We start from the raw sequence: 13771 nt of genomic DNA, 5'->3' as shown, positions 1-13771 counted from the left end.
TTAGGTTCAGGTCTGTCCGCCTGTGGGGCCTAGAGGCGCCGCCGCCGCGGAACCGGAGGGACGCCGCACCGGACAGCCGTCGCCCCGGGCTCCTCGCTGCTGCCTGGCCCTCCCCCTGCACCTCCCGGTCCCGCCGTCCGCCCCCGCTGCGGCCCCCTTGCCGGTCTCCAGCCCCGCGAAGCCACAGATCATCTTTGGATTCTTCCCCAGAAGCTTCAAGGTAACTTCGTCCCTCCAGCACCGCGGCTTGTCCGCTTCCCTTCCTCCTCCCGGTCCTCCAGGGGAACCTGCAGGGCACCGGCCTTCGGAAAGGCCTGGCCCGGGCAGGCGAGGGGTGCGGTGCGGTGCGGTGGGGTGGGGTGCAGTGCAGGAGACGCGCGCCGGTCCCACTTGTGTGATTTACCTGAAAATAATGCTTCTGATGATACCTCACATTCACTCTTCCTACCTTCCCCCTTTTTCTCCACCTTTTGGGATTGGAGGCGTATTCTTGTCCCCCTTTATCCACTGGCGGGGGCGGGGGAAAGAGGGGTTTGGTGTAGTGAGGAGGATTCTGTAGCAGTTTATCTTCTCCAGGGCTTGGGGTGTGAGGTGAGAGCAAAGGGAGTATGTAATCATCCCTCCAGACAAACCCTGCCCTGTCTTTCTCCTCTCACTCCCCTTTACCCCCTATGGATTATCCTGAGCTTCGGAAATGCCCGGTGCCGGCTATTTAGAGGATGATAAAGCTTCGGGCGCCCTGACCCAGGGCGAAACCTGTTTCCCGGGGCTTTGCACGGGCCCGCTGCTATCGTACGTTCAGTTCTGCAATGCTTTAGGTGGCAATCTTTGACGTTTATTTTGGGCCGCGGACATTAGGGGCAAATGAAAAAAAAAAAAAAGCAACATATTGGTTGTGTAGAAATGGGAGATGAGGAATAAAGAGACAAAAAGAGTGATGGAGGAACAGAATTAACTGAAATCTTGTGGTGTTAGGGTTAGAATTTAAATAATTCGCATACCAGATTGAAGAAATTTTCAACGTTCAACTGTGATGTGGAGCTTCTTGCTGATTCAGTCAGTTAAGATATCTAAAAGTATCTTACGTCTTATGTAGTCATTCATGGTTTGGAATTCTATTTCAATCAGTCACATTATATTTATAGCTAAATTAGGTAGATTAAAAAAAACTTTTAAAGTGAGAACCAGTGAATACTTCAAAATTCTGCACCTCAAAACCACATGCTTTTTTTAAAAAATATTTTTGTTATTTTCACTTTGTCAGAATTCAGTTGACTTTTTACTCTTACACATTCAGGAAGAAACTCCCTTATTCTTTTATTTAGAAGTTAAAAACCACTTGTCTTATGTATTGGAATGACAGGTGAGTAATTGCATTTCAGCATTTCCCCCCTACACATTATTTCTGTCCAAATCTGCCATTAATCTTGCATGGAGCTTCACTGCCATGGAAATGATGGCATCTGTTGAACTTGGTGGATGAAATTGAGCTTAATGCTTGTTACTTTTAGGAAATAGCCTTAGTTTAATAATTTGTGAGGGTTAAAACATGCAGAATTGCTCAGTTCCATCAGTTTGATGGAATGTATTTGGCATTTGATGAACTTTAAAGTGTAAAAAAACCCTCAACGGACCTAAACTTGGTTGTCTAAGTAGGCTGCGAATTTACTTGTATGTTTCCAGTTCGACTTTGGTGCTTGGTTCGTCGTCGTTTTGTTTATTAAACTTTAATAACTTAAGGTGGCTTCATTCCAAAAAGACTTCTTTGAAATGCTTTTAATTATGCCTTTTATGTGTTCACTTTAATCTAGCCTGTCCTCATTTGCAGTGTGGTGGTTTATCACAGCTAACGCAGCACACTGCATTGAAAATAATGCTTTGATAGGTTTTGGTAATTGTAAATTTCAGCTTGTTGTGATACATTGGTGTAGATCCTTAAAAGTACAATAAGAGTTTCAACTCCAGAATCCATTCATAATATTTAATATCTTGGAAAAAGGTACTGATGGAAGTTTTCCAGTTGTAGGATAGCTCCAGAATTACTTCAGGCATAGTGAGATGAATAGAGCCTTGCAGTTTGAAATGAGCAGACAGTGTAGAGAGTTTCTCATTCTAGGTGAACATCTTTAATACTTAAAGTGTTTACTTTTTTTTAAAGCGAGAGATTTTTGCTATAGGGCATGTATACTCGATGGAGAGACCGAGAGACAGAAAGTGAGAAATCATTCAGGGGTGGGGGATGGCCACATCTCCATCCCTTCTCCATTTTCCTCTCAGGATTTTGGACATGCACGCACATGTGCCTTGCGTGAGTTTTAGGCTTGCGGGTCTGGGACTCACCGTGGGAGTCCAGCAACGTAACCATTATGCCATCTGCTGGTCCCAATACGTACAGTGTTTAAAATGGAGCAGTATATGATAGATTAGAGTTAATGCTACACAGTATTAGAGTTATATGATAAATTACATTACTTTTCCCATCAAATTTTCAGATAGACCTAAGACATTTTTTTTTAATTGCCAGAGGACATATGTGCTCACCAGAGAGAGTGGGAGAGGAAGAAAGTACCCACCATGGGTCATGGGTCATGGCAGTTCCTTCTTAATTTCTCCATTCTGTGTAGATCTGGGTATGCATGTACATGCACCTGGTGTGTTTTTCAAGCTGCTGGGACTGGGATTCGAATTGGCCACGTGGGATCTGTCTCTCTTAACCTTTATGCCACTGGCTGACCTGATATAAGACTTCCTAAATTATTTAATTTATTTTTTTAGCTTTTTTCCCCATTCTTATGAATATTATATATGAAAATTTCAGAATGTGTCTACTCACATGCATGCTTCAACCTTGGGAATGTGTTTATGATATGTCTTTCTCTTCAGTAGGGATATGTCCTCAGCACCAACTACTCCTCCATCAGTGGATAAAGTAGACGGATTTTCTCGAAAGTCCGTCAGAAAAGCCAGACAGAAGAGGTCGCAAAGTTCCTCACAGTTTAGGTCTCAAGGCAAGCCTATTGAGTTAACACCTCTGCCACTGCTAAAAGGTAAGGCTCATGACCAGGTGATGCATTCTTTTTCAACTGATTTCTCTGTATCTATATATAATTTCCTTTTTTTTTTTTTTTGGTGGAATTTCATGTCTATGAAAATTCTTCGTTGCAGTTTGAAGGGATGCGAAGCTTCAGACACCTTGTACTAACTAGTGTGTGACCAGATATATCCACTGTTGTTTTTAAAGGGCTCACTTTAATCTAAATAACTGTGGACAAATGAAACTTACCATCAGGAGAATCACATTGATAACCAGAAATACTAAATGCCCGTGAAATTTTAAGATATTTGGTTCTGTGTTTTTCATTTTTCATTCTGTTGATATTTGGGTGGTGCATTGTATGCAGTGAAAACTGTTAATTGTCCTGTCTTAGTCACGAAGTAGACTCTAGTAGAGGAGATTGTGCCATTAACATAATTATATATAGAAAATGATGTTTGATCATTTTTAAAAATTAAGAGAAAATTGTTTATAGTTGCTTATTATGTATTCTTTTCATATATTGTAAATAGACAAGATGCTTAATACATTTTTCCTTTAGAATGCCTAAGAACAAGTTTTTAATATGAAGGCTTTTTTCATGTATTTGCTTCATGTGTATGAATAGGCATCATTTGTAATGTATCAGATCATAACTTTTATAGTGTGGAAACTATCAGAATTTACCACTGAAGGTAGACTTCTGCCTGTTGAATACGTAGAGTTGGGAGAAAGGAGACACGAGCAACACAGTGGACTTTAGTGGCTCAGAGGAGGAGACCAGACAACCTATATTGCTACGTCATGAATGCATGTTTATATCTCCCTTCCAAATACTGACCATGTTCCAACCCTTCTTAGCTTCTGAGAATAGAAGAGATTTGGGTGTGTTCTGGGCTATATGACTGTAGACCATTAATGCACATTTATTTCTACAATAGTTTGTGAAGTCAGAAAGTATAATGAAAACTGTAGTATGACTGGGAAAGCTGGCTTTGGAAGAGAAAATTTTGTCTAAAGAGTTTGCTGGTAAAGATGAATAGATAGTCTTTACAAGGCTTTGGAAGAAATAATAGAAGGAAAAACTGTAGAGATAAAAGTATCCCCTCTTGAAATACAAAGTTGGGGGACATACTTGATTCTTTAGTAGTTTATTTAATCTGAAGTAGATGTGTAATAGCCACTAGCATCTATATTTGATAGACTTTATTCTGAGGGGGCAGATTAAATTTTTTTAAAGAATTATTTAACTTTGTTTTAATTTGACTAGAGAGGGACAGAGACAAAAAGAGAGAAGAGAGAAAGTAAGAAAGCAAGCAACCAAGTCCAGGACTTGAACTGTGGTTGGCCATGTGGGAGTCCAGCACCCTTCACCACGCCACCTGCAGGTTCCAGGATTAAATTTTTTTAGGACTAGAAGGAATTTAAAAACTGTTACATTATGTCTTTGGGCTCATGGTATTAAGTATTTACCAGTACTTAAATTCTAATTTAACTGACTATCTATAGCCAAGGTATTGGTGTTACAGTGGTCTAAGAGGTATGCATGAAAAGAATTTGGCACATGTTTTAATACTTTGTCCTTCCTCTCTCTCTCTTTTTTTTTTTTTTTTTGTGTGGTAAAATATACATAACACACAGCTTGTTTTAAGTTTGCAGTTCATTGATATTAAGTACATTGAAGTTGTTGAGCAGTCATCACTGACATCCATTTCCAGAACCTTTTTGTCTTCCTCAACTGAAACCCCATACCCATTAGACCCTAACTCTCTGTTGCCCCCTACCCGTAGCCTTTGGCAGCTAGTATTTTGTTTTTGTCTCTATGAATTTAGCTACTTTAGATACTTCCTATAAGTGAAGTTATCCTTTTGTGATCGAGTGACTTATTTCACTTAGCATAGCGTCTTCAGTGTCATCCACACAAATTGTAGTATGTGTCAGAATTTCTTTTCTTTTCTTTTTTTTTTTGGAGAGGTTTTTGCTATGGGGCTTAGCGCTTGCCAGAAAGACAGAGAGACAGAAAGCAAGAAATCACCATCCCCAGGGGGTATGGCCAGGCCACAATCCTTTCTCCTCCATTCTTCTCTCGGGATCTTGGGCACGCATGCTCATGTGCCTGGTGTCAGTTTAAGCCACCAGGTCTGGGACTTGAACCACGGTCGACTACATGGGAGTCCAGCGACATTGCCATTATACCAACTGCTGGTCCCCAATATTTCTTTTTTAAGGCTGAATAATATTTCAGTGTATGTATATACTACGTATTATTTATCCATTCATTTGTCAGCAAACACTTCAGTTGCTTCTGTCTTTGTCTATTGTGAATCACTCCAGTGAACATGGGTGTACAGATACTTGTTTGGATCCTGGCTTTCATTTCTCTTTGGTATATACCCAGAAGTGCAATTGCTGGATCTTATGTCTATTTTTTTTAAAGAAGTGCTGTCTAGTTTTCCACAACAGTTGCACTATTTTTCATTCCCCATAGCAGAGCACAAGGATTTCAATTTCTCCACATTATCACCAATACTTGTTACTATCTTTTTTTTAATGGTAGCAATTATAATGGGTATGGGGTGGTATTTCATTGTGGTTTAGATCTGCATTTCTCTATTAATGGTAAGCATATTTTCGTGTGTTTATTAGCTATTTGTATACTTTTCTTTTTTCTTTTTGGAGAGGTTTCTGTTATAAGGCCTGTGTGCTCGCCAGTAAGACAGAGAGACAGAAAGTGAGAAATCACCCTTGGATAGCCACGCCGCAATCACTTCTCCTCCATTCTCCTCTCGGGATCTTGGGCATGCACGCACATGTGCCCAGCGTGAGTATAAGCCTTCGGGTCCAGGACTCAAACCACGGTTGACTGCATGGAAGTCCAGTGACATAGCCGTTATGGCAACTGCTGGTCCTGTTCTGTCTTTTTTTTTCCCAGCCTTTTTACCAAAAAAAAAAAAAAAAAAGAAAAAAGAAAAAAGGTGCATGTGTTCTCCAGAGGACGGAGGAGGTGAAGTGGTGGGATAGTGCGGAGTGAGAAGTCACCCCCAGTGGAAGGGGGATGGACATGTTGCAATTCCTTCTCTTTCATTCTTTTAGAATTTTGGGTGTACATACACATGCAACCTGAGTGATTTTTAAGCTACCAGGTCTGAGACTCGAACTGCTGCTAAGTTGGCCATGTGAGTTCCAGTGCCTTAAACTCCATGCCACCTGCCGGCCCCACTTTTCTTATTTTTTTTTTTTTTTTCTTTCTTTTTTTTAAAAGGTTTTTACTATAGAGCATGTGCACTTGCTGGAGAGGAGAGAGACAGTGAGAGGGAAAGTGAGAAATCACCTTCTAGGGGGAATGGCCACACTGCAGTCCCTTTTCCTCCTGAGATTTTGGGCACGTATGCACATGTGCCTGTTGTGATTTTTATGTTGCTGTATCCAGGACTTGAACTGTGGTCGACCATGTGGGAGTTCAGTGCCATTACCACCATGCTCCTTTCTGGCTCGCTCTTTTCTCAATTTACAAAAGTTAAGTAGTATTGAAAGTTTCCCAAGAACTCTGCTGTCTAAGAATATGATTCTTGTGAATTTGTGTGTTTTGTCAGCGTAGGAGAATTGGAGAGGAACAGGATTACATATACCCACACACCTAATTCCAGACTGACTAAAAGTGATGCTGATGTAGTGAGAATGGCTAAATATTCTGGAAAGTATTCCATAAATTAGGTTTTTATATCTGTCTGTAGAAGAATATAAATAAATACGATCAGATATTGATTTCAGAAATATGTATTGGGAACCAGCAGTTAGCGTAATGGCTATGTCGCTGGACTACCACGTAGTCGACCGCGGTTCGCGTCCTGGGACCTGGTGACTTAAAACTCACGCTGGGTGTGTGTGCATGCATGCCCAAGATCCCAAGAAGAGAATGGAGGAGAAGGGATTGCGGCGTGACCATCCCCCCTGGGGGGGGTGATTTCTCGCTTTCTGTCTCTATGTCTCTCTCTCTCTGTCTGGCGAGCACACGCGCCCTATAGCAAAAACCTCTCAAAAAAAAAAAAAGAAATATGTATTTGCTCTTGATCTTTGCAGTGAATGCAAAATGTTTGGTAAATGACATGTGTTTTCCTTACAGTAGGTTGATTTTTATTCATGTATTACCCTCCTGCCGAAATTAGGGCCTGATTTATATAGATCATAAAGGAAATAGAGAAATTTTTCCCTACTTTTTTGTTTTTTTACTTATAATCCGAGGGAAAATGAATAAACTATATGCATATCAAAGAATAGTTATTGACATAATTTTTTATAGTATTGCTTTGACCAAATTGGTTTGAGTTAATTCTATTTGTGTTATAGTATTGGTTATACTTGAATTTTGTTAATTGTTTTTTTTTTTTTTTGCTTTGGGATATGTGTGTTCATTGGAGAGAGACAGAGAAAGTGAGAAAGGTCTCCAGCAGGGATAACCACTAGGCCACCTTCTCTTCTCCTCCATTCTCTTGTCTAGCTTTTGGGCATGTGTGTGTAGTCTCTCATACACACATAGAAATGCATATGCTTGTCCCTGTGCCTGCGCCTGCTGTGTTTTTCAAGTATTGGGTCTAGGACTCGAACTGTCTAGGATTCCATGAGGAATCCATCCACCTTAACCACAATACCATCTGACTGGCCTGTTAGTTGCTTTAAAGAATAAAGTAATAGCTGTATCCCCTAGGTCTTTAATTTCAGGAGAGTTTGCATATGAAAATTGTATAAATGTAGTAATTTGGTAGCTCATCTTTTTATTTATTTTTTTAAAAGTTTTTTGCTATAGGGTGCATGTACTCAGAGAGAGAGAGAAAGAGAGAGAGAAAAAGTGAGAAAGCACTCCTGGGATGGCCAAGATACAGTCCTTTCTCCTCTCCTCTTCTTTCCTCTCCTCTCAGAATTTTGGGCATACACACAGGCACCTGCTTTTTTTGGCGTATTTTTCGAACTGCGGGTCCGTGACTCGAACTGTGGAATTGGCCATGTGGCATCCAGTGCCTTAACTTCTGTGCCACCTGCTGGCCCATGTAATTTTTTTTATTTTTTATTTTTAACTTAATCACTTTTTAAGTAGATAATACAGCCATATAGTTCAGATTTCAAAAGGTACAAAAGGATGTACCAAATAGTGAAAAATCTTTCTCCCAACCCTGTTTTTCTAGTTTCCCTTCTAGAAACAACCACTTATAATATTTTTGTATGCTAGGTATAGAGTTTTTAAAAATCATTGATTGATTTTGAACTGCAGTGGGCAGCCAAAAATTATATGAATATTTTGTGTGTGTATGTACATTTTTTTTAAAAGAGATTTTTGCTATAGGGCCCATGCACTTGGCAGAGAGACAGAAAATGGAAAATCACTCCCCATGGGGGATGGCTACATTGCAGTCCCTTCTCCTCCTTCCTTCTCTCAGGATTTTGGACACACAGGCACATGTTCTTGGTGTGGTTTCAGCCTCCAGGTCTGAGACTCGAACCATGGTTGACCATGTGGCAGTCTAGTAATTTCATTATTACGCCATCTGACTGGTTCCTACATTTTTTTTTTTTTAATGGGGGAATTTTATAGCATTTACCAGATGCTTAAAAGGGTATTTGACTTTAAAACTGGAAGATCTCTAAGTTAGTAGGTTTGTTAAAATTCAGTTTTGAGGGGTTGGCAGGTGATATGGTTAAAATGCTGGACTCCCACAAGGTTGACCATGGTTTGAATCCTGGACTGGGTGACTTGCTTTCTCAATTTCCCTCTTTCTTTCTCTGTCTCTCTCTGATTAAAAAAATAATAATAATACATATAATTAAATAATTCTTTTAAAAATTCAGTTTTGTACCCTTTAGAGTGTGGTAGTATTTTTCTTCTGGTGAAAGAATTACGAGATTGTTCACACCACCTAGTGCCAAACTGCAGTATTTTTGTGTAAAGGATATTCAGCTGCACTAAGGAGATATTTCATTTATTTTTAGGCAAGGATTTTTTTTTTTATATGTCTTAGTAATTTGTTTCTGTAGCATGGAGAAAATTCTCATACCGAGTCTTATGTGGGCCAAAAGAAATTGAGGGTAAACATTTGTGATTTATTCACAAATGAGGATAGAAGCTTGCATTAATATTCAGTTCCATTTGAGTCTAATAATTACTTAGTTCTTAGCCTAGGGTTGTTTCATAGATTTCTCATTGGGACAGTGTTCATCATGAATGGGCTTCAGGTTCTAAGAACCTCCTAAAATTATATGTAAAATTTCTGTGTATGTGCATATATATTTTTTCCTTTCTTTCTTTTTTTTGGGAGGGGACTATTAATTGTTTTCTTGTATTTTTTTTTTTTTTTGGGGGGGGAGAGGTTTTTGCCATAGGGCGTGTGTGCTCGCTAGAAAGACAGAGAGACAGACAGAAAGCAAGAAATCACCCCCGCAGGAGAGATGACCATGCTGCAATCCCTTCTCCTCCATTCTCTCGGGGTCTTGGGCATGTACGCACACGTGCCTGACTTGAGTTTAAGCCACCGGGTCCAGGACTCGAACTGCAGTTGACTACATGGGAGCCACGTGAAGTAGCCATTATGCCAACTGCTAGGTCCGGAATATTTATTATTTTCATCAGAATCCCAGAGATTCAGACCTTTCAGTCCTGCTCTCTTTCTATACTTGAGAGCTTTTGACTTTATCTAAAATGCAGGGAATTATTATTGTTATATTCTGAATGTTGTATTGTGCCTATGTATATGCATTGACTCTTACCATACATCATAGTAAACTGTAAACAGAATTCATTATACTGTGAGTCTTTCCAGGATGTAACTAAGACAGGTCATGTAAATATTGATTGTTCATGTAAGTGAATATTTCTATAAAGGGAGGTGGGCCTGTCTTTTTTTTTTTTTTTTTTTAAAGATTTTTGCTATTCGGTGGGTGTGTTCACCTGAGAGAAATAGAGGGAGGGAAAGTGAGAAATCACCTCCTGGAGGAATGGCCATGCCTCAATCTCTTCTCCATTTTTCTCTCTGGATTTTGGGCATGTATGCACATATGTTCAGCATGAGTTTCAAGCCACCAGGTCTGGGACTTAAACTGTGTTCAACTACGTGGGAGTGCAGCACCTTAACCACTATGCCACCTGCTGGCCCTGAAAACTTTTTATTTATTTTATTTATTTTTTTAGAGAGATTCTTACTATAGGGCATGTGTTCTCAGCAGACAGACAGAAAGTGAGAAATTACCTGTGTCCCCTTGGGGATGGGGGGATGGGGGGGATGATGACCACACCATAATCCCTTCTCCATTCTCCTCCTGGGATTTTGGGAATGCACACACATGCGCCTGGTATGAGTTTTAAACCTCCAGGTCTAGGACTTGAATCACAGTTGATTATGTGGGAGTCCAGCAACATAATCATTATGCCACCTGCTGGTCCCAAGACTATATTTTTATTTACTTTTTATTTATTTATTTTTTGGAGAGGCTTTTGCTATAGGGCACGTGCACTCGCCCGAAAGACCAACACTATATTTTTAAAGGCTCGAATTGTATCCTGAGCGTGGCTTTATGGTCTGGTAATTCTGCATGTTCCAGGTTAAAAACAGAAGTGGTATTGGGACCAGCAGTAGGCGTAATGGCTATGTCACTGGACTCCCATGTAGTTGACTGTGGTTCGAGTCCCATACCTGGTGGCTTGAACTCACGCGTCACGCTGGGCACATGTGCATGTCTGCCCAAGATCCTGAGAGGAGAAGGGAGGAGAAGGGATTGTGGCATGGCCATCCCCCTGGAAAGTGATTTCTTGTTTTCTGTTTCTCTGTGTCTTTCTGGCAAGTGCACATGCCCGATAACAAAAACCTCTCCAAAAGAAGAAGTGGTATCTTGTGGAGAGGATGGAGTAAATAACAAACTATGTATGATCCCATTTACTTCGGGGACTCATCACCTCCGTTTTATAGAAAATAAGATGTGAAGCACATTGAAATTCACATTGTTTTGTTGGTGTTGGGACTTGATTATAGGCTTATCAGATATCCACACTTTGTTTTTATTAAGAGAGAACAGCTTATCTGCATATTGAAATGGACTTTCAAAGTAGGGTTTTATTGGCATATTTTCTCTCATTTGGAAAACTTAGATTTTATAACGTTGGTTCATACAATAGTAATTAGAAAGTAGTAGTAGTGTTTGAAAAAAGATCAGTAAGGTTTCTAAGTAAAAAGACTAAGTTTTTTCTCCAATGATGTCATCAATGATGGCATCCTCTTTTACTGCTTAAAACTATTTTTCTGCCTTTTGTATTGAATGTTTTTTCAAAACAAGCATGGAATATTATTTTTATGGTACAGTGGAATTAAGCATATAGTGTATATCTTAATTGAACAATACAGTAATATATGCATACATTACCTAAACAATGCTGGTGGCCTCCTTCAAGTAGAATGTAGGCCCAGGGTCATAGGTAACTGGGTTTGAATTTTGGGCCCACTACTCACAGCCGTTTGACCTCTAAACCTTGATTTTCTAATTGTTAAAATTGGGAGAGTAATTTAATCTACCTTACAGAGGCAGATTAAATGCCGTAAAGCAGGAAAGATATTTAGTTCAGTGCTGGGTACATTGTAGGAATTGAAGACTATTAGCCACTATGATTATAGGCAAAAACATCATAATGGGAAGTATTTACTAGTGTGTTTTGGTTGATTTTTATTCCTTTAATACATTACTTTTCCATTTAAGGAAGAACATTATGGAGCAGCATGTAGAGCTGTAAGAATTAGACTCTTAAAGCAAAAAGTAGAACTAGTTCTTAGGGAAGAATCTCAGCATTACTGTTTAGTTAATGCTAGTGTCAGACTGACTTCTCATTTTAGGAATGAGAACTTAAAGTGACTAATGCAGTATTTTCAAGGGAAATTTTGTTCTCGGAGAGTTAGCAGGTAAAATAATTGGTAGAGAAATGTATTTGGAAATTGACTTCTAGGGTGGAATCTTCAGACAATATTGTAGTTTTTATCTTTAGGAGTAAATATAATTCCAGTACTCTTTATGTGTGTGTTGCTATATAAATACATACACAAAAACACATGTTTAAAAAGGGTGATATTGAAAAATATAGGACATAGATTTGTTTTGTTTTGTTTTGTTTTTGTTATAGGGCATGTGTGCTTGCCAGGGAGAGAGAGAGAAGGTGAGAAATCACCCCCTAGAGGGCTTAGCCACATAGCAGTCCCTTCTCACCCACTTTCTTCTTGGGATTGTGGGCACATGTGTGCTTGCACCCAGAGTGATTCTGAAGCTGCTGGGTCCTGGACTCAAACCGTGCAGTTGTCAATCTCTGATCCAGCCACTGTAACCTCCACACCACCTGCTGGCCCAGTATATAGACATTGTAATCATTAATTTTTATTCTTTAAGGTTTTTGCCATAGGGCATGTGTGCTCACCAGAGAGAGGCAGAGAGAGGTAAACTGAAAAATAACCTCCCCCAGGGTGGGTGGCCATGACACATTATCATCTTGGGATCTTGGGCACACATGCTCATGTGCCAGCATGATTTTCAAGCTTCTAGGTCTGGGATTTGAACCATGATCATCTATGTGGGAGTCCAGCACCCCAATGACACCACCCTCTGGCCCCTCAAATAGATAATTGTTATACCTCTTTTTTCCCCTGCTCATCCCCAACACATGCACTGGTCTGGAGCATAGCTATTTTTTGAGATTTTGTTTCAAAGAGAGAACTTTCCCTTTAGGTTTTGAGCCCTGTTAGTTTTGCAACATTTTGTTTTGAAACAGAGAGAAGGATGAACTCTTTGCTTAGTTTACCTTCTTGACATTTTTGTCCAGGTTTTTGAATTCATTGCACCTAGAGAAGCAAAATTTGAACTGGGAATTTTACTAGTTTTAGGAGTATCAAAACTAGTTTTATTTATTTTTTTTAAGGTTGCCTGAGGGCATGCATGCTTGGCCAGAGATACAGAGAGATGGGAGGGAGAGGGAGAAAGCACCAACCCGTGGAATGTGGTCTTGTTGCAATCTCTTCATCACCTCTCACCTCTCCGTCCTGTTGGGATTTTACACACAAATACATTTCCATCATGTTTTACAAACTGCAGGAGCCAGGACTTAAACTATGGTTGACCATTTGGGATCTGACTTCCCTTGATCAGCAGGCTGTGGGGCCTGCCTGCAAAAATAGTTCTTTGATGAGAACTCTTTATGTGTGGCCTGTGGAAAGCTTTTAGAGGGCCCTTGATTCTCTTGAAATTCCAGGCAATTCACTTGGTTTTTATTGCCAGAGGGTGTGTACACTTGCCAGGGAGGGGGCGGGGAGAGACAACTCCAGGAGAGTGTGATCACTCTGTAATCTTTTTTCCTCCATCTCTCCATCCTGTCTGGATCCTGGCCATACATGTATATGTGCCTAGCATGTTTCTCAAGCCACTGGTGCTGGGACCGCAATCCCAGTCAGCCATGTGAAATCCAGCTCCTTATGTGCAATGCTTAACTGTTGAGCCATGGTTCCAGCCCAAGCAGTATTTTGTGTCTATGCAGATTGACATCGTTCTGGGCAGAGAGTTTAGAGCTTTCATCAGATTCTCCAAGGTGTTTCCCCAAGGCTGAGGACCACTGCTTTGGGTGGTGGTTGTCAGTTTCCTCACTCAGAGAGGAAAGAGAGAATTCGTCATAAGATATCATGATTAGAGGTTTTTTCTGTCTTTGACTTTAAAGATTTTTTTTTT

General features: G+C 40.1%; 1 protein-coding gene across 4 annotated transcripts in view; it reads left to right on the top strand.

The window, feature by feature from the left end:
* Positions 1-8: 8 nt before the first annotated feature.
* PPP2R5E (protein phosphatase 2 regulatory subunit B'epsilon) overlaps positions 9-13771 on the top strand; it is a 170528-nt gene continuing 156765 nt past the window's right edge. For 3 of the 4 annotated variants that reach the window (XM_027768148.1, XM_006142390.2, XM_027768150.1), the window contains exons 1-2: positions 9-220; positions 2884-3047. In XM_027768148.1, the coding sequence (XP_027623949.1) occupies positions 2891-3047 (157 nt within the window). In that variant the 5' untranslated portion in view covers positions 9-220; positions 2884-2890. The remainder of the gene's footprint in view (positions 221-2883; positions 3048-13771) is intronic. The other variant, XM_006142387.3, reaches the window with a different exon arrangement.

Source organism: Tupaia chinensis, unplaced genomic scaffold (genome assembly GCF_000334495.1).
Source record: "Tupaia chinensis unplaced genomic scaffold, TupChi_1.0 Scaffold000075_1, whole genome shotgun sequence".
Lineage (NCBI taxonomy): Eukaryota > Metazoa > Chordata > Mammalia > Scandentia > Tupaiidae > Tupaia > Tupaia belangeri.
Note: the sequence above shows the minus strand (reverse complement) of the source record. Positions and strands in the feature narration are given on the sequence as shown.